This window comes from Arctopsyche grandis, chromosome 12 (assembly GCF_051622035.1).
Source record: "Arctopsyche grandis isolate Sample6627 chromosome 12, ASM5162203v2, whole genome shotgun sequence".
Taxonomy (NCBI): Eukaryota; Metazoa; Arthropoda; class Insecta; order Trichoptera; family Hydropsychidae; genus Arctopsyche; species Arctopsyche grandis.
This window is the reverse complement of record NC_135366.1, coordinates 26,734,232-26,756,209: the sequence shown is the minus strand read 5'-3', so window position 1 is coordinate 26,756,209 and position 21,978 is coordinate 26,734,232. Positions and strand designations below refer to the sequence as shown.

The window sequence follows — 21,978 nt, the reverse complement described above, 5'->3', positions numbered from 1 at the left end:
ATAATGCAATCATCATCGTCCATATTTGATTTTGATTTTTAAATTCTTTTTATTATTACTTAATTATGTTCACAATACATCTTATATCTATTTTAATAGCTACTGATCTACTAATCATTTTCTATTTTACAATTTTAATTTAATTTTGTAAGTATTCATAGTATTGTATTATTCTAATGTTAGTGTAATATAAGTAATCATTTTGTCCGTAACCATTTACATAGTAATGGACGTTGTGTCGTCAGACGTTTTGTCCGTAAATGTTTCGTCGTGATCTGGCTTTGGTTTTCAAAATATGATGGTTGCTATCAAGAGGTTATACATACATATGTACATATAAAATATGAAAAATGGAGACCGCTTATTTCAATCGAACGCAATAAAATATAAATCGAACGCTCATACGCGAATTTGCTCATTGTTCGGAAAGGTCTTCTTTGAATAATAAAATAACTATTGGAAATCTCGTACTTCAAAGGGAATTATTTGTAGGTAAACTCACAAATGGACCTTTTTGTGCGCGTGTGTGTCGCTTTTGAACATTTTGCGATCGTTTGCGAATAAATACGTTTGATGTAAATAAAGAAGGAGAAATGAAATATACATATGTACACATAATATGTGAATTGTGTATGTGTCGTACTTTGGAATTTATAGAGTACTTTGTTTCAATCGTGTAGAATTTTTCACTGTTTAAAATAATTGAGTCAAGTAAGTCAATAGGAAAACAATTTGTCATTGAAATTCATAGAAAAAAAATATACATATGTACGTATAATATATGAGGCGAAACCATTCTGGCAACATTCCATTTGATCTGTTAACATTTTCCTTTTTCTTTTGATTATAATGCGGGCTTTATAATGTTTGTTCTAGTAATATTCAGATTCTATATTGTTTTGGCTCGCACCATTACCTCAAAGTGTCAAATTTCAATATATTTTTACAATCTTTATAGCATCACTATGCAAATGTACATACATATATAAAACATGTTGAAATTTAAAATCTTATATATAAAACCGAAACGGCGCCTGCAAATCATTTCTTATTGACTGTCGTCAGAGTTTTTTCTGATTTTTTTACAAACCTCCTTTGAGTTTCACTTACGAAAAAATTCAGAAAAATTTGCCTCTTATCCGATCGTTTTCATACTTTGCCATATTGCTCATTTTGGTCATCAATATACATAAGTAAATGGATCCTCTGCCATTACGATGGTGCAAAAATATCGCTTTAGACGCGTTTGAAACTTCTCCCACGAAAAAGTGCCTGACGTTTATCCAGCGTTTGTTTAGACTCTTCTCACTTTTCGCCATGTCAGATTTCAATTGTTTGAACGCCTATAACTTTTTCTTTTTTCACTCTATATTTTAAAAAAAATTTACATGTTCAAAACTATCTAAAAAAAAAACAACACGTGCCGCATACCACTCTGTGTGTCTTAGCCTAAAGGTGCCCTAAACCTAGCTTGTAAGCAAGTATCCATCAATTGGTATGTTGCGGTGGTTTCTTAGTCCAAAAACTTGTAGCTTTCTTTCACAATCTTATATAAAACCGAAACGGCGTCTGCAATTCGTTTCTGATTGGCTGTCCTCAAAGTCGTTTCTGATTGGCTGGATTATTCAAAGACGTTTGTGATTGGTTGGTCGTTAAATAATATAATTTTTTTCGATTCAAATAAATTTAATATAAAATCAAATAAAGACGGTATTCTCACTACTATACTGCATTTCCATTTCTAGTTAATTTTATTATATCCGTGCTAAAAGGAAGAGATCGTCAAAAGTGGAACCGAGCAAACCTAGTGGTATATAGAAAATCAATGTTTATAAAAGTTGACCAAATTTACGCCAAATTTATATGTTTCTAATGCAAAAGATACTATTGAAGGTTCATTTACATACATATGTATACCAGTACATTTACATATACTAGAAAAATATTATTTAATACATTCTATATAGACACATTCATATGTTCCGTAATGGGTGAGTGGCGTATCCATAACAGCAGTGACCGACACGATCTATTCATATTATACAGCAGTAAATGTCACCGAAACCTATCAAGCAAAACCGAGTTTCTTTGGTCACTGTGGATATATTCACACATATAGTGACGTCATGGTGGTGAGTGCACCTGTACTATTGAAAGTGCTGCCATATGCATATGAATATTTTCGGAAATGTCATATTGTGACAATATTGACTCGACGATACGACGCAAGCAATATTGCGCCGTATCGTCGAGCTCTGTAATGTATATGTAAGCCGATTTTGCCTTGCACTCGTCTCCATGCAGTCAAAATACTCTGTATGAGGTTCATGGCTGCCAACTTTTTTAAATGTCGCATTGAAATCCTCAAAAATAGGCAGTCTAAGCCTCGTGCGAATATTAATACTTTTTATTACATTATAACTGTTGTAGTTGGTTAATACATGTACACTTCTGACAATAATGGCTGTTGAAAAGTCACGTTCGAAGGATGTGAGTGCATGAGTGTTTGGCGATGCGGATATCATTATCTGCACACCAGATCTGTAAACATTATGGGTTCATTGGCTTGTAGAATAAATAATAACACGTGCTGGTATGTTATCCAAGACCACGTGTCACTTAGCATTCAATCGGTCAAGTCCAAGCGGAGACGATGACCACTTGATCGAAATGATTTCCATTGAAGTAACTCATACTACATATATTTATCGTACGCTTATATGATACAATTGTTATTTTGTCTGTTTCAGAAATGTATTCCCGCCAAATTTGATTCAAGCTGCCATCTTCCAATACCGCACAGAACTCACGTATCCGAACGAAACGGCTGAGGCTTTAAATAAAACTGGTGAGGCTTTATACATACATACATATATTCAGTGACACAAACTTTGCAAGTTATATCTGGGTACTTATTTACTAAACTACCAGGTTTTGACAATTCTGGTTTGAATAGCAACCTAATATTACATCGCTGGTATGGTAATTGGATTTTTAGTCACAATGCGGTTTTCACAAAGACAATTTTTGCCATTAAAATCGCGAATACGTAATATTTGGCACTCAAGTTCTCGTTAGTATGATAGTTATCGTTAGTATGATGCAATTTTCGGCTGCCAGATGTTCCGTTATAGAGATTTTAGTGACTTTGTGACCAGTAATCACCCGTTGGTACTGCCAACTGTGCCGGTACTGCCAACTGTGCCGGTACTGCCAACTGTGCCGGTACTGCCAACTGTGCCGGTACTACCAACTGTGTCTACAGCTTTAACCCAGTACTTATTTGCTTAAAAACCAGAAGTTGTCAAAATAATGACCTTCATAAAGTACATCATTTGATTGTATTGTATTAAAATACCACTGTAGAATGAAATTAAGATGGTTTCATAGGCCATTTTAGCCGGTGCTAATGGTCTGGCCGTTTAGCTAAGGAGTGCGTTTATCTCCAGGGCCGCGCCTAGGAGTTTGGCCGCCTGTGTGCAAAATTAAATCGGCTGCTCTTTAATTTTATCAGCATTTTTATAAATCATATTAAAAAAATTAAGTGCATGCGAGTAGTGCAAAAATCTTACTTTGTGATAAATATTGTGTGAGAAATTTCGTTTTGAAAATTTTAATCGTAATAAAAATTAACCAGGGAAACAGACACAAAACCAAAACGTTTAGTTCTGAGCAGGACTAGATGACAAGAGAGACCAAACGTTTTCAAGTTCATGCATGAAAATATAGTGTTATTACTAGTCACCGGACCCAGAAGGTGCCGCGTATTGTTCAAAGGTTGTAAATGCATTGTCAAAGGTTTGCCGAACCTTTTTTACAAAGGATTTACAACAATGGAACAATGGATAGCACTGTGACTATCCTACCTCTAGTTATTACCCCCAATCCCACATCTAGGACATTGTCCTTTCAATGACCAACCAATACATCCTTGAAGAAATACATTTGGCAGTCACAGTGATAATAGAATATAAAAGACCTACCTCTATGCGGACCGAAGCTATACCTGCTATCCCGTTATTTCCCCGAATTATAAGATTATGTTCGGGTGTGTTACAAGTTGTAACTTGCAACAGCAATCCACCAGTATACAACAAGACAACCTAAATGCATTTTAAAAAGTACGATGTCTTGTTTCGTATTTTTTAAGGAATATATATTTTTGTATTCTCATTTCTTTCGGCCGCCTGAGTGCGTTGCACACATTTGTAAATATGGTAGGCTCAACCCGATTTATCTCTACGTACTTAGAATGGTCAGTGTGAATACAAAACTGTCAATAGGGTGAAGAGTGTAGTATTCTAATCGTGAGCCCTCCATTCAAGTTACATAGTTTTAAATAATACAAACATTATGCTTCATATTTTCAGACCTACCATTACAAATGTATAAACTTGGTCACAAATACACCGATGGAATGAACGTTTTGGGATTAGTGACGTTCAGCGTCGTTTTGGGTATCACTATTGGAAAAATGGGTGCTAAAGCTCGCCCGCTACAAGACTTCTTCGTTGCTCTCTCTGAAGCCATGATGATCATCACCAACTGGGTTATATGGTATACATTCAATACTTCAAGTTTTTATATCAACTTTTGGATCCACACTATTAAATAGTCCAAAATTAAACTTCTATATTATATAACCGTTGATTTGTAGCTTGAGCTAAGTTTCATCCGTATGATTCCAGGATTTCGCCAATCGGTGTGTTCTTCTTAGTGTCAGCTAAACTTATGGAAATCAAGAGCTTTAACGAGATAGTCGGGCAGCTAGGATGGTACTTTATGACTGTCCTAGCTGGTCTCTTCTTGCACGGCTTTGGAACTTTGACCGTGCTGTTTTTCCTCGCGACTCGGAAGCTGCCTTTCAGTTACATTTCTCAAATGGGACAGGTGCTGGCCACCGCCTTTGGAACTGCTTCAAGGTGGGTGTACTTTGAGATGTTTTTTTGAGTCTTCTGGTATGATTGGTATTAACGTATGGTGGTTTTGTATGTAGCTCTGCAACGATGCCTCTGACGATCGGCTGCTGCGACAAGATGGGTCTGGATCCTCGGGTTTCTCGGTTCGTCATCCCGATCGGTGCTACAATCAACATGGATGGTACGGCTTTGTACGAAGCTATTGCTGCTATATTCATTGCACAGTTGAGAGAAGTGCCGCTGTCTTTCGGTCACATTGTGGCCATTTGGTAAGTTTAGGAACATATTCAAAATTAACATTTATCATTATATTTATGGGAGGGGGGGGGGGGGAGTAATGAAATGATGGTGTTGTTGTAAACACGACGATTTAACCCTCGCTGCTACGATATTTTTCAAAATGCTATCGAGAAATGCTAGCTTTTCTAATTTTTTTGAGAAAAATGTATTATTTATTTAAAATACTTTATTAGCCGAGTGTGCAATACTTGATTTTGCCTTTTATTTGAAACGGATGCTTGCTAACGCTTCATCTTTCTTTCTTGCTTTTAAATACGATTTAGATGCACACCATAGATATGGATGTCTATTAGGATTTTGTTTTGAGATTTATTATAAGTACCGTATATACATATCTAGGTGTAATATAGGTCTGTTACTGAGAGTTGGCGCGTTCTCGTACTCCCACAGCATGCTATACACCTATTCATCGACACAACACAAGCGCATCTGTTTGCGCCAACTCTTGGTAACATACCTCTACATTTAAAGCTTTCTGTTTCATTTTGTATCTCTTTCTGTGCTTTTGATATTATTATATTTTCTATATTATTATACATATGTTGATACAAGATAGTGGAATAAGAAAACTACCCGAGCGCAAAGAAAAAGTTTGCGTTTATATAAACATATATATTTATATAATAATAATAAATTAATATAAATATTGTTCGGTGATTATTCCGCACAGAACGATCTCGCACACGTCACTAAAATCTCGATCATGGAACATCTGGCACCCGAAAATACCATCCACCGAGGGTTACACACGCAAATTGTCATATCAACAATAACTCGAGTGCCAGATATTCTGTATTCGTGGTTTTCATGGCAATTATTATCGTGTGCGTAATTGCAGTTTGTGAAATAATATATTTACCTACATATATATATATATATATATATATATATATATATATATATATATATATATATATATATATATATATATATATATATATATATATATATATATATATATATATATATATATATATATATATATATGAAATGTTTCATATCAATAATGCACTGGCTCATAAGTAAGTATTCACGACCTTTAATCAACGATCGTTGTTCGCAATTCTTGCCATTTTCATAACCAACGATATATCGTTGCTTATCATTCAAAGAGTTAATATGACGGGCGGGAAGTAAGTAAAGTAGTAGCCACCAACTTACATATTTGAATCAGTCTCAACGCTCAGGATGGTTACCCAAACTCAAGCTTGTCGTAGAGCTTCTACAATATAATTGGTTGAAGTTAATGTAAAGAAATTAGTTCGATAGCCATTTGAGATCATAACCTGAATTTTTTAGTACAAGTGGCCAATAACTTTAACAATAATATAAAAACTTATCAAAGATTGTCTGAATATATGTAACCATGATGTATTCAATGTTTTTTTGATGAAACCAGCTAGCAGTATGGCTTAATGCTAGCGTGCAAATGATCAGTTGGTTCGATCCGCCATATTGCTGGTTAGATTTGGGGGTATTTGCGACTCCAAATCGATAATTTCTTATCAGAGTTTGCCAATTTTATCTGATCATTGTTGAAACGGTGCCTCAAAATTGGCAAAAAATCATCTTTCTTGGTGTTACAAATCTTCTGTATTTATTGTGTGTATAATTTGTAAAAAATATGTACAAAATCTAAATCCATAGATGTCTCAATGGATTAATTCTGTAATTAATTAATTGTCATTTCGTGTTCTTCAGCTTCTAGAAATACAGTGATTTATGTAATAATAAAATGCTGCATTGTTTGTAATTAATTGTCCAGGAAGGCGCATTGGGGTCTCCCTGTCAAGCCTTCCTGGTATATATCTACATAAGTAAAAAATAAAATAAACCAAAATGTTTCCAGTGTTACGGCTACAGCTGCTAGTATCGGAGCTGCCGGTATACCCCAAGCTGGTTTGGTGACCATGGTGATGGTTTTGGACACTGTTGGACTTCCCGCTGAAGATGTTACCATCATCATTGCCGTGGATTGGTTACTGTAAGACTTCACACTTTTTGCACACACACACACAAATATTAAACAAGCGAAATGATTCATATTTGCTCGTATTGCAGGGATCGTTTCCGCACGACTATCAACGTCATGTGCGACATGCTCGGAGCCATCATAGTAGTACATTTATCGAAATCGGACATTCAAAATGATCTAGAAGGAGACAGAGCCATCGCCGAACCTCACGAACTTCTAGTTCTCGAAAAAGTCAACGATGACAAGTGAACCATCTAAAAATTTTACGTGCCATAAGTTATTTTAATTCCAAAAGAATATTTCATTCATCTGCACCGTGGAACGTTTTCGTTTCATTTTTAATTTAATTTTTTTTTTTGTGAAAGGTGGTTACGATTGGTTTAATTGTTGCGCATTATTGAACGTTTATATTTATTATGAATTTTACACATTTATCACACATACATACATACATATTAAATCATCGTGAGGATATTTTCAAATTCGTTCATTAGTTGTTAGTCATTTTTATTATTGATAATATACATAAGTCTTCAATTTCAAATCATAAATATTTTAGAGTTGATTTAAGAGTTTGTATACATATATTGCCATTGAAAAGTTTTTTTTCTAATTTGTTTTACTTATTTACGAATTGTGATGTCACATGACGTGTATTTGATTTTGGATGGATCATATTATAATACATTATATTGTTGTGAATGAAATTTAATTTTGTAAAATTTGATAAATGTGTGTGTATTCTGATGACTACGAAAGAAAGGGAGAGAGAAAAATTGATGGATGTAATCAGGGGCGTAACTAGGAAAATTGCGCCCGCATGCAAATTTTAGCAAAAGGCCCCCCCCCCCCTTTAGTAGTTTTTTGTTTATTACAATTAAATTAATAATTTAAATGTTCTTTTTCCTCACATTCGAAGTCGCATATTCTGCAAATTACATATTTCAAAGACAATTTAAAAGTTTCTTCATGTCCAATCGATACTATCGCTAATTCACTGAGTCTGAGTTGACTGTTCGAATTCCTTTTATAGTCTTTTATTAATTTTTATTTACTAAAAGTTTGTTCAACACTAGTGACAGTGACCAGCAAAGTGAAAAATAACAAAAAGGCCGTGTACACTTCAGCGAATTCATTTTCCATAGAATTATGAAATCCGAAAACTGTTTAATAGACATTTTTGCATTGCTTAACAAAGTTATAACTTGACTTCCAAGACTTTCATTTAAAAAATGTCTAGTATTTTTTATTTAAAAACCTAAAAGGCTTACATGCACCGCATGCCCGTGCGGCATAGTAGTTACGCGCCTGGATGTAATAATTGTATGATAAAATTAGGCGTGCTGTCTATTTTGCTTTGCCAAATCTTCACTGGTGATCTAAAAGAGTTAAAAATATCTTCAAAAAGTGTGTGTTATAGTATGTAATAGATGGCATACCTAAAACTTTAACAGTACAAATTGTACGATTGTCAAAAATATTTATATATTTCGATAGTGACCGTGTTGAATGTTTATGTATGTAGATAGATTTTTAGGTCTAAAATAACGTTATTGGTATATATATATTATTATAAATATCAGACGTAAAGTGTATGAAACACTATAAATTTACAACTCACATACAATAAATAGATATTAGGTAATTTATTGATTAATGTGAATGTGTTATATATATATACATATATAAATGTTCGCATTGTAATGCATTACATATACATTATGAAGAAAAAAAGTTTGTTGTATAGCAGAGTTGTATTTTAATCGACAATAATATAGCGAATGGTTAAGTCTTCTTTTTTTACGAATCAGCATTTATATTTAACGTTATTCTTGTATGTAAATTATATATATAACAGTATAGTCAGACGTATTGATTTTATATACCATTTATTTTAAATGAAACTTATACAGTGATTGCTTGTTAGAATTTTATTTTGAAATGTTGAAATGCGGCAGGAAATAATTAAAAAAAATCATCAATAAAAAGAATTGTGACTATACTGTTATTCTATTATTCTTTTTTTAGTTTATTTATATTGCACAAATGATTGACTATTTTTACGATGCCATCTCAAGGTGATTATACTCGCTTTCTAAAAATAAAGTTCAAATTTATGATTTAAAAATGCGAATAAGACTAAAAGTCATTATTTTAATTATGTAGTTTCGCTTTATGTTAATTATTTTTGTGTTCAACTGTTGAATTTATTTTTATTTAATAGAAGATAATATATTTTTGATCGAGATGATGTGATCATCCGAGTATGAAAATTATTGATCGGAATGTGTTTTTTGGTGCTGTCTACTGTTTTTTTTTTTTTTGTTATTTAAATATACATACATATATAAAGTCATTCTTCTCAATGATGCAAAAATAAAAGAGGTCTACTTACATTATTGTTTTTATTTTATATCTATCATATGTTTGTTTTGTATATGCAAAATTGTTAAGACAAGCAAAAGTAAACTTTAATAGAATTACGATGAATGTATTAATTCTCATTATGGTCTGTATTAATGTTAGAAATAAATAAAATTTAAAGAAATACTTTGTATTTATTATTTTTCACAAATCCTATCTATGTACATATATGTATAGTCAACGATCCAACAGCGATTTTGGAACGCAAATAACATGGGTGCCGGAACGCCGTTCCACCACGTTACATGGGAAAAAAGCCCTGTATATATTTATAAATCATAATGATATTAAAAAAAAATTAAACAAATATATGTACAAACACATTACCAATTTATTCACATTAGATACAAACTCTTATATAAAGTAAACATTAAATATAATTACATTTTTTTAATTCAAATTACACAATGTTATGATTAATTGAAATTTAATTTAACAAGTATGAATTAATTGAAATTTCCTTTGCTAAGACTTTTCTAAGTTTTCCAGTTTTTGGCTGCGTTTTCGTACTCGCAAGTATTTTAAACAATTCCACCTGATAAATTTCACATGTAAGCCAGCAGCATAGCTCGGTCGTTAAGCTTCTGCGTAACACCGAGAGGCGCCGGGTTCGATCCCATGTCAGACCTGGATATTTGTGACTCCTGGTCGATCGTTTCCTATCAGAGTTTGGTATAAAAATGTAAAAAAAATATATATACGAAGTAACTTGTTTTTGAAATGACTAAGTCTAGGTGTAGGATTTGGTAGTCCATGGATTGGCATTAGTATCATAGCTTTCAACACTGTCTTATATCAGCGACAACGTAAAGGTTTCATTTGACTGCCAAGCTCTGAAAACAATCAAAATTTGGTTAATTTTCATTTGCAGAATTTCTATACTGTTCAAGATTATCATTAATGGGAACCTATCTGAATCATTACTGTGCAATAAATTCAAGAATAGAGCTCATCTAACGTATATTTTTAGTAGGATACATTCAAAAGTTATAAATGCTAGATCTAATATATCTGGACTTACTTATTGGAGAGAATGGGTGCCTCACGCGTCGTTCAACGGTCCTATGGCCTATATATGTAATGTTAGTAAAGATAAGCAAGCGTGGGGTAGATAAGCGCAATAAACTGTTATCTGGTAGAACAATGTTGCCATTTGCACGTTAGCATTACTAATGGGCGAGTTCTAGATTCCCAAAAATCTGGGTTCCGAACTTTGGGCCCCAAAATCTGAATTAAATACGACATTAAATACAATTAAAAAAATATATTTAAAGAGACTCGTTCTTCATTAGAACTTGAATAATATTCAGTCATTATGAAATGCGATCAAATTAGGTACCTGATACGGTAATGTTTTTTGTGTTTTATTTTATGGGCAGGAAAGGTATGTTGACCGTATCCCGGCATATTAAAACACGGTTATGTTTTAAAGAGGATCATTTTATTTAAGTTCAGTTTATACAAGAGTTATTGAATGTACGAAAGAGCTAGTTGCTCACTTCGAATAAGTGAGCTGGCTGAACTCCTGTGATTCAATCTTCTCGGGTTTTCCGTCTGCGTGTCGCCGTTCTGCTTGAATTGGTTTTTATTACATACTTTTCTGCGGCGATTGTTTTTCAGTTGAAACAAACGAAAAAAAAACGACCTGATGAATGGCGGGAAATTGTACTCGACTCTGGAGGTGTTGCTTTCTCTCTGATCCAGGAGAAACTGTGTTCTCTATCCTAGCTCAGATGAAACTGTGGCTCTTCCTAATCTCGTGTGCCAAGGTAAAATTAATCCAATCATTGTATTTAATTTTATAAAACAGCATAATTTAAAATAATTATATCAAAACTTTTGGGTTGCTATGCGAATTTTGCTAGCACTGCCTGAAACTGTAGCAAGTGGTGAACGTACATATGTAACATACATACATACATAGTTTTTCGAAACTTAAATTAATTAAAACTTATTTACGGTCTACAATGCCACAAAATAGACTTTCCAGTTTTTAAACTCTATTGAAAATGATATCGCTAAAAGTCTTGATTTTTCAGCTTTAATTAAATATTTTGCTGAAAGAAAGGCTCGGAAAGTTCACTTCGGAAATATCATTTTATTTATTTGCTAATTTTATGGGGGTTGGACGAGTGAGACGATTGTGTTGGTAATGCACAACTGTTTATTTCGGCAGCCGGGGAGGAAGTCAATATCTACTAATTACACTACCGATATCTACACCAGATCCACCCAATATTTAGGAGTTTTTCCATAACCAGTTCCCAAATAGCAACTACAGGTTGCAATATGGGAACTGGATATGGAAAAAATTCCTAAATATCGGGTGGATCGGGTGTAGATATCGGTTCGGTGATTACTGGTCACAAATTACTCGTCACAAAGTCACTAAAATCTCTATAACGGAACATCTGGCAGCCGAAAAGTCCATCACACTAACGATAACTATTATAGTAACGAGAACTTGAGTGCCAAATATTGTGTATTCGCGATTTTCATGGCAAAAAATGTCTTTGTGACCACCCCAATGTGACGAATAGTCCAATTACCGTAGATATCGGTAGTGTAAACGTAGCCAATGCTTACTGGCGAAGCACTGTCCAGCCGATGGTTTTACGGTCGGTACCTCGGGGTTGTCACAATTTATTTATTTTTAGTTCCACCGGGGGTTGGGAAACCTTGTTAATCACTTTCCTGCCGTTCCCAAGCCCGGAAAAAGAGCATGGTAGCCCATTTTTTATCATTTTTTTCTAGGGGCACAAATTGCCCGAGGGCGCAAGGTGTAAGGCTGGCACTGATAAGCTACCAACACAACACAACACGATGTAGTGTTAAGGTCTGTTCATACTTAACAGCACTGCACGACTCCGTTTCAAATATGTAATTTTATTACATTTCTATTCATATCTACCTACACGTCGCGGTCACGTCACGTTTACAGCAATTTGGCCGAGTGCAAGGCAAAATCGGCTTAATTATACATTAGAGGCCATGACGATACGGCACAATATTGCTTACGTCGTATTGTCGAGTACTTGCAATATGAATGCATACACGTGCATTCGTAGCTACGCGTCAGAAAACAAGTCAGCAAAAATGTTTCGGCGTTTATCGAACGAAAAATGATGTATAATCGCGTTGTTGTTGGAAGAAGAAGCTCAAGAAGGCAATAAAAAAGCACGGAGGCGTTTTGATGTGCATCCCATGTTAAAAAATAGAAAAACCGAAGGAGAGTTTTGGACACTGTATAAGGAGCTTGTGGACGATGGACAATTTTTTTTTAATATTTCCGTAAAATATTTAAATTTTTTTTAAATATTTGTGCTAAAACCATGTCGAAAGATTGAACAGCTGTCAACTGTCACTATCGATAATTGGTCCAAAACAGCAAAGCGGCTGACTCGTGGCACGTGATTCGTGTGTATATTTCCACGATGGCCAAAAAAACGGATATGATTCGTTGACGGATGTTGCTGTAAGGTATGAACAGGAAATGTCAGGTATTACTGTAAGCCTGCCGTGGCGTAAACGTGACGGTTGGTATGAATATACCCATACAAAATGTACCAAAGAATACTTTTCGTACGGCCGGCCGGATACCTGCTGAAGTCGTATTATTTTAATTCATGTATTATTTTAATTCAAGTGGCCAATGAATTTTTCATTAAAAATAACGGTACTGTTTCATCCAAAAATCTTTCAGGGGAAAACTAGTCAATAATATTATAATTTTATCTAACTATTCCTTGACAATGTTTCAAACTAATTTCGAATTACAACGTACAGCTTTTATAAAATGCTGGCAATATGTGTAAACAAACTTCACTTCAACAAACATCAGTTGGCGACAGTGGCTGTCATCATTGACGTGTGTATAATTGAGGCCAGGTGAATCATCGGAAGCGGGGCGGGTGGTGGGCGGGTGCTCCGGCCTCGTGCCTCGCCCCGCACCCCCTCGTGCGCCCCCATGCCAGCTCCAGGAGTCCGGGGCGCCGCTGTCAGTTTCAAACCCCATAACTCAACACTCACAAACTCATCCCCATAACAACATATTAATTGTCCAATAATTTCAGGCTAGAAAATCGGCTTTTCGACTACGCGGAAAATCGGCCAGAAGCGTAGACGGAGAGTCGACCGGTTCACCGTCGGAATGTGGAGAGTTTTTACACATCGGCCCCGCATTAGCTGGTCAAGGCACTATTGCTAATACGCGGAAAAGCCTCGGCCCCAGAGCTCATAGTACGCTAGGCAATTTCGTATTGAAGAATGCATCGAAGTTAGACCACCTCAACGGTCACGTTGTGCCGTTGCAAGCTCTGACCGAAGGAACCTTACAAGGTGGTGGTCAGACGCTGAAGGATCATAAAGAGAAGTTCATCGATAGAATTAATCTGGATAGGTATTTTATTTTATTTTTGGATGCGGCTATTTGTAGATACATTATTAACGAATTATTGACTATTTATCGATACAATATCGACGAATTATTTACTCCTAGGCATATAAATTGATTTTTGTAAACTGTCTTTTATGAAACAAATAAACTTGATTTATTATTGTAATATTTGATTTCTAAATTTACTCCTAAGCATATAAACTCCCAAAATATCAATTCAAGAAAAGGTTTCATATGTACTGTACCTACAAATAGTCAATAATTCGTCGATACTGTATATACAAATAGCCACAACCTAAATTTTTACATAGATATATACCAGAAAGAACTGACAGGTAGATTCCAATGCGCCTTCCTAGACAATTAATTACAAACATTGCAGCATTTTTATTACATAAATCACTATTTCGAAAGGATGAAGAACACAAAATTAACAATTAATTAATCCATTGAGACATCTATGGATTTAGACTTGTACATAAATTTTCACATATTTTACATAAATCAAATTCAGATATTCGTGACAGCGGGTAAGATGATTTTTGCCAATTTTGAGGAACCGTTTCAACAATTCTGTTGAAACGGTTCCTTCTGGAAGTCTGATAAATTGACAAACTATGATAAGAAACGATCGACTTGGAGTCACAAATATCCAAGTCTAACCAGTAGTATGTATTAAAAATTAGCATGGGATCGAACCCAGTAATCTCTCGGTGTTAAATATATCTCGGTGCTGGCTATTTATATGGGCAAGCATATTAAGACATGAAATTTAACCAAGATTTGATTGTAGATTTTTAAATTGCAATAATAAGGTAGCATATTATGGATGGAATTGATTTTAAACTACATATATTTTAGGCGTGGTCTATCGTCAATTCCTCCAGTCGTCAGCGAATCTGCATTGAGACTTCTCAGTCTTCAGAACAACCTTCTGAGTAGTCTCTCCGGACTATCGTCGGCTGATTTAACCAGCCTTGTATTCCTTGATGTCTACGACAACCAAATTGAGAAGATATCTTTTTTAGATACGCTTCATAGTTTGCGCGTACTGCTCATGGGCAAGAATAGGTATGTCATTTTATTACATATAAATCTTCTACTTACATACTTTCATTATGCATTTATTTTACCTTCGACAGAATCCGTAGAATAGAAGGTTTGTCCAACGCGACCAAATTGGAAGTTCTCGATCTTCACGGTAATAGAATAACGCAAGCGAACGGATTGCGAGGTTTGAACGAATTGAAAGTCCTCAACTTGGCCGGAAACCAGCTGAGAACGGTGGAACTGCTCGGACTGCCAGAGCTGCGGGAGTTGAATCTGAAGAGGAATCGTTTGAGGAAGCTCACCGGCTGCGATGGTGTGCCGAAGATCCAGAAGATGTTTCTCAACAACAATGATTTGCAAAGGTTTTTATTTGATATGATATTATCTTATCCATTCATGTACATATGTATTGTGATTGAATTAATTTGTCACGTTTTTTTCTTTTCAGTATTGACGATATATCGAGCGTGGCTTTGGCTGTTAATTTGAGAGAGATTACATTAGACAACAATCCTATATCGTTAGGTGGTGATTGTATATCTTTCCTAGTGTCCTACCTTCCGAATTTGGTCTTCTTGAGTCAGATGCAAGTGACCGATCAGGTGTGGTATTATAATTTGGCTTGATTCATTTGCCGTACTATGGAATTGGGTTTGTTCAATTTTAGGTTACGTTTTTAAGGTCCGACGTGCTGCTATGGCGTGGAGACACAACAATGAGGTGAACAATGCTGCTTACATGGAATCCGGAGAACTAGCCGATGCAAATTCGCGCCGAGAGCAAGTCATATCGAACGCTCGTACCAATTGGGAACTTTTACGGTAGTGAAACACTAAATTCAACTTTTTTCAATCTTGTACTTGTGAATCTATGTTGCCTGGAAGCCTATATGTGTTATCGGAGATGGAATTTTAAATGTAATTAGTATTATATTATACATGTAGGGATTTTCAATGATACTAGTACACATACACTGCTCATACACACTAGGCGACATACACATAGTGACATCTATGGAGACATTTTATAATCAAGCGAACCTCAAGAAGCTAAAGAACTTAAGATTAGCAAGAAAGATAGGAAAGAAGATGTCAAGTTATACAGAAACCGTTTCAATTAAAATTAGAAAAATTGGCAAACTCTGATAAGAAACGATCGACCTGGAGTCACAAACCAAGATCTGGCCAGCAGCGGGACTCTAGTAGGGCTCGAGCCCGTGACCACTCTGCTCGAAAGCATAATATATTAACCACTAGTCCACGCCGCTGGTTATGTATGAAGTCTTGAACTGCACCAAAATAGAGGGGACTCATTTAAATTTATTTTTATTCTGAATACTAGCTGAACCCTGGCATGCCTTGCAATGCCATAATAACGCATGCAATTCCCGTTCCCGTTCTCGTTCCCGTTCCCATTTGTCGAAAAAACGCAGGCAGCGAACACATTTGAAATTATTGCGTTGCAATAACACTCATTCCCGTTTTTTTTCACAGTAATCTTCCCGGACTTGCATACAACAAATCCTGAAAGTTCCATCATAATCGGTTCAGTGGTTTAGGAGCCTATTCGAGACACACACACAGACATTCATTTTTATATACATACATATATGTAGAAGATATATAGATGAGAAGATGCAATCTATTTTCTTTTATATGTATTTGGCTTCTTTTATGACATTTAGATTACATAAGTTGATTTCATTACTTTTGAGCTGATCATGCATTTATGTTGGATGCATTTATCAATAGGATTTGGATCCATTTGATGAAGCATTTTAATAATGGCTATCTATAATCAGCATATCTCTTATATTTACAATTATAATGTTTTCAGATCTCAAAGTAAATGCTTGACCTCTACGACTACGTACAACGTTGACTTTACACCGGATCCAAATCTTGGAACGAATGGAGGTTCGAGAACAAAAACTTTGGATGCCATCAAAACGAACCCTCGCATACAAGTGATAAAATCGCCGATGATGAACAACAACAACACCAACCAGAAGCAAAACGTGAGACCAAAGACGACCCAAAAGCTGTCGGCGGGAACGCCCACCACCGACTCTTCGAAAAGCTCAAACCTACCCGGAAACATCAACACGAACGGATTCGGCGAGAGAAGGGTAAACTTTTCGCATCGGAGCACTTCACAAGACACCGACGTTAGTCACTCGACTTCGACGAGCAGCGAATTGTTCAAACTACCTCCGATTCTGGTGCCGATTATAGATTCGTTGGAGCATTCGAAGTTAAATCTAGGCGCCGACTCACCGACATCTACCAAGAAAACTTTGAACCGCTGGGAGAGCATTTCGAGCGTGGATCCCGTATTGAACTCTTCAATGAGCTCGCTTCCGACCACGACCAGCGAGAGCGAATCGGAAGCACCAAAGAAACCAATTTGCAAACGAACTCTGACCGCTACGAAGAAGAGAGCCTCGTTTGCTGCGAGTAAATCAGTCTCGATCGCCGATACAAATTCGAACACGTCAAAGACGCCCGTGAAGAACAGATCGATCTCGGATAACAGTGAGAATATGAGCGTCATATCTACCGGCACGAATTTGAATTCGGTCATTACCAATTCATCAACGTCGGGCAGTGATCGTATCGGCCGGAAGGAGAACGCTAGTAGAGCTGGTAGTGCCAAGGCTCGGAATATCAAGAGTGCCACGACTATACGCAGGAATCTGTCGAGGCAGATTCAAAACAGAGCCGTCACTGCAAAGCCGAAGCAGACGAAGACAACGACGGTAGATGCTGGTAGTGCCGTGACGGGGCAAGTTGAACCAGTCGTGAAAGATAGAGAGCAAGGTACTTTCGATATCTTTATCAAGTCTAATTTGTGGGTTTGAGCCGACAAACTTTTGTCTCATACGTTTTTATTATATCGATTAAGGTGGAGATTGGTTGATCGAGGTCAAAGGAGGGCAAGCCAGCGTCTGGGGAGCTGGAGCTCTACGACGATTGGAAAAAGCGTGGCCGTCGGCCAACGAAGTCAACACTATTCATTTTCACTATGTGAACTTTGCCAGCATATGTACAGTGCTGCCCACGATCAAAAACAGGTACCCCTTTAATGTGACTCATTATTTATTCATTTTTACATATATTTATGGGGACTATTTAAATGTGCATTTCGTTTGCATCCATTTATGTATGTAGGGTTGGAATTGAACGAAAACCTATTGTATGGGCTATGGCTGAGAAAGAGTATGTTACGACTGATTGCGAGAAGGGGATGAAAAGGGGCAGAGATATAACGGTTAGTCGCAGTTGGACCTGTGCTCCGCGCGGTTGGTCGCTAAACCACCGCACGTATCATCGTAATAAACAACATGACTGAAAACGCACGCGTTTGGTCTTCACCTAAACCACCTCATCCCAACCGTGGTCCTGAATAGCGTCATCTGTCAGGATTCTCTTCCACATTTATGTGAATTAAAATCATTTATAAATGAATTTTAATATGTTGAAAAAAACAGCAATAGAAAGAAATTATAATTATGTAGATTATAAAACAAAAGAACACATAAAAAGTGTTATTTTCCTTTAATATTGTTGCGTAGGGGTGGGTTCAGGATCCAAATGAAAAGTCAAAGTCGCTTCACAGCATTTATTCAAAGATTCAAGAGGACCACACGGATCCGCCGCTCATTCCAGAGTAATCTTGTCTACCGTGTGTACCTCCTTATAAAGGACAAGTTGCCCAGTACAGCTTCCCAGATCCATTAGTGTATCTGTTGTCTAGGCATTTAAAGGTCTACCTTGGTGAGTCTATCGGTTACGCACGCACTCGCCCAGGGCTGTGAAAACTCCAGCGTATCCTTTGTTCAGGCACTTACTGAGTCCCGTTAGCCTAATCCAGGGTCTCTATTGTTCACCCAAGAATGCACTTAGATAGTGGATACTCTATCTCGTATTCCCAAGTTACAATATTATATTTGTACACTTTAAAAAATAAAATAAGCAATAAGATTAAAAACTTATAATAAATGAAAATATAATATAAACGTAAATAGAATAGAATATATGTAGACATCTATGGCTAATCAACAATGTTTTGGAAACACAGAAAATTTTCGAGAAATACATTGTGTAGGTAGCATATTTTTATAAGGTTCAACAAATTGGAAATGCTAATAACTCGAATTTGCGAGAAACTAAGGGTGATGATACCGATTTCTTGGATCTGTCGCAACAATTAAGCTAGAAAAATCTAAAACATCCAACAGGAGACGGTCGATTTGTGTGTTAATAACTACAAGATCTCGCCAGCAGCGTATTTGGCCGGGACTTGAACCCACGACTGGTTTGCAGTAGCTTTACCAGTGCACTACGCTGTGGCTCATACATTTGACAATGATAAAATTTCATAGGTTTCCGAATGCCGTGCATTTTACTTTTCGAGCCTGTGGATTGTCTTGCGCCGGACAGCTGGGTGCTTTGGCCGCTCTGCGAGGAATCGTCTCCTTGACTTTGCATAGGGAGGGCAATCCTCTCGCAGCTCATTCCTGGCAATCATACGCTTTGTATCGGCTTGCTCATTGGGGTCTTCGGCGAGTTGATCACGTTCAGGTTTGTTTTTTTTTTATTTTTTTTATTAATTTTCTTTGAAGGTATTGTATGTGTTGAAGTATATATTGACATATTGTTTTGTTTTGATGTCAGGTTACTGATGAGGAGATAGCGATCGCTAATGAGGAGTATTCCGGATTGAGCGACGTCGTTTTGTGGTCGCTTCCGGACAGTTTGCTCCAGCCGTTGTTGATGCGTTTGCAAGGAGATAAAGATGGAACTAATAAGCAGCTGACTGAGAAAGAGTCTCCCAAGTATGCCTATGAAAGAAAGGATGGAAATTTCGTCAGAAGGAAGGATAATGTGGTTGTTAAGAAGGAAAATGAGAACGATGCCGTTGCCGGTGCTGCTAGATGTTGGCTTTGGAATGCTGATTCTGCACTCAGGGATGTGGTCGCCAGAGAGGCGCTTCAATGGCGTCGTAATGTAATGTCACAGGTCAGTTTGCAACAATTTAAACGTCCATTTTATAAAAGCAATTTAAAAAAATTTTTGTACATTAAAAAAACTTTCTGTACATTACAAAAATAGTGTGCATTTCTAAATGACGGATTCAGATTGCATTGGAAACTTTGCTTTGATCATTGAAAAAAATATTTGCTACTTAAATGTGTATTACAATGACCAAAATACGAACCGATAACGACCAGCGCTTCTCTCTACTGGATTCCTTCATTTCTACTCTACACTTACGACCTTCGACACCTACAACCTTGGCTTCGACTCTACGACCTGATATCATCATTCATATTCATACGTAGTACGTAAACAAAAGTAAACACTTTTGACAGTTGACAGTTGTCAATAGCGGAAGACTACAACGTTGCCTCGTTTTGTATCTATTCTAATGCTAAAATCTATTTTTTCGAATGATCGTTTCATATTTTTTAATGGTTACTTTATATTTTATTCGATGCACAATACGAGATTGTTTAATGCACAAATATTTTTTTTAAGATACAAAGTATTTTTTCTCAATGTACAGTCAAATCGTATCCATTTGCAATCCACTGAATTGCTCATTGTTAAGACTTATCCAAAGACCAGGTTGCAATCCAAAGCATGAACTTGCGTTGTTAGTATATACAATGTATATGAGAACAATTCTAATGTTTCTCATATTAACCGAGCCCAGAGAAGGCACTGATACTGAAGATATGCTAATGTTTCAGGAGGAAGTTGTTCTGCGTCATCGTGGTCGCACTCATCTCGGTAAGGTATTGTGCAACGCGGCCGGAGCCGCAGTCAAGTTGCGTCTGCTAAGACGGCATTGGCCCAGCATCCTGCTGCATCTCCTCACGATGATCATGTACGACTTTTCGAAGTTGCAAGTGCACGTCGATGAAAAAATCAAGGATATGATGGCGAATCTTCCGCCGGAGATACCGTTGAGCAGACGAAACAAGGAAACGTAGTACTTAGATCATATTTTACATACGCGTATCACAGAGTAAATTATAACTTAATCGTAATGCCACGAATTTTTTACTATGTATTTATATTTTATGGAAAAGTTTATTACAAATCTATGACACTTTATGATTGGTATAACCAAAAGAATATGTAATACAATTTTTGTAGTCTCTATAAACGGGTATATATGTACATATGTATAATGGGTGATACTACATTTGACAAAACACGATTCGCTGAACTTGTCTATTTTTTTTAATTATTCTACATATACATATATATATGAACTCTTCTTTATATTATACAAATATTCTATATACAGGTCTACATACATATATAACGAATTATTTTTGGTTAATAATATACATGTAGCAAGTTCTTCAACTTCTCCGATACAGCAAATTTCTGAATGTATATACGAGTTTCGGGGAGTCGGGTTTTGGGAAAACACAGTAGACCCGTATACATATAATACCTATGTATTTATATATATATATATATTTTTAGAATATAGTGTATAGTAATTGTCGGTCGTAAGGTCCAAGGATTTACTTTGACTTTTCCGTTGCGATTGACAGTGCTGTATTCAAGTATTAAATACACTAATCATGATTCTATTCATACTGGCACGGCACAAAATGGCAACAGCAGTACGAAAAGTATTCTTTGGTACATTCTATATGGACACATTCATGTTCCGTAATGTGTACGTGGCGTAGATGTAACAGCAGCAGCCGACACGATCTATTCATATTATACAGCAGTACATGTCACTGTAACGTATCAAGCAATCAAGGTTTTCTTTGGCCACTATGGAAATATTACGTCATAGAATAGACTCGTGGCTAGCATATAAAGCTTTGAACAAAGTGGTCACGGGTTCAAATCCCACCAGATTCTGCTGGCCAAACTTTGGAT

At 36.2% G+C, this 21,978-nt stretch overlaps 2 protein-coding genes across 2 annotated transcripts in view; both read left to right on the top strand.

Moving 5' to 3' along the window:
• Eaat1 (Excitatory amino acid transporter 1) overlaps positions 1 to 12,213 on the top strand; it is a 74,932-nt gene extending 62,719 nt beyond the window's left edge. Inside the window, exons 3-8 of the mRNA XM_077443267.1 lie at positions 2,751 to 2,848; positions 4,371 to 4,557; positions 4,689 to 4,922; positions 4,997 to 5,188; positions 7,069 to 7,203; positions 7,281 to 12,213. Coding sequence (XP_077299393.1) covers positions 2,751 to 2,848; positions 4,371 to 4,557; positions 4,689 to 4,922; positions 4,997 to 5,188; positions 7,069 to 7,203; positions 7,281 to 7,443 — 1,009 coding nt within the window. The 3' untranslated portion in view covers positions 7,444 to 12,213. The remainder of the gene's footprint in view (positions 1 to 2,750; positions 2,849 to 4,370; positions 4,558 to 4,688; positions 4,923 to 4,996; positions 5,189 to 7,068; positions 7,204 to 7,280) is intronic.
• A 1,244-nt stretch (positions 12,214 to 13,457) lies between these two features.
• On the top strand, positions 13,458 to 21,110 carry LOC143919844 (uncharacterized). Its single transcript, XM_077442391.1, has 11 exons — positions 13,458 to 13,615; positions 13,692 to 14,017; positions 14,876 to 15,085; positions 15,157 to 15,426; positions 15,513 to 15,666; positions 15,746 to 15,885; positions 16,901 to 17,883; positions 17,969 to 18,137; positions 19,449 to 19,647; positions 19,741 to 20,085; positions 20,820 to 21,110. The coding sequence occupies exons 1-11, from the start codon at positions 13,586 to 13,588 to the stop codon at positions 21,060 to 21,062; spliced, it is 3,069 nt and encodes a 1,022-aa protein (XP_077298517.1). The 5' UTR covers positions 13,458 to 13,585; the 3' UTR covers positions 21,063 to 21,110.
• Positions 21,111 to 21,978: the final 868 nt, after the last annotated feature.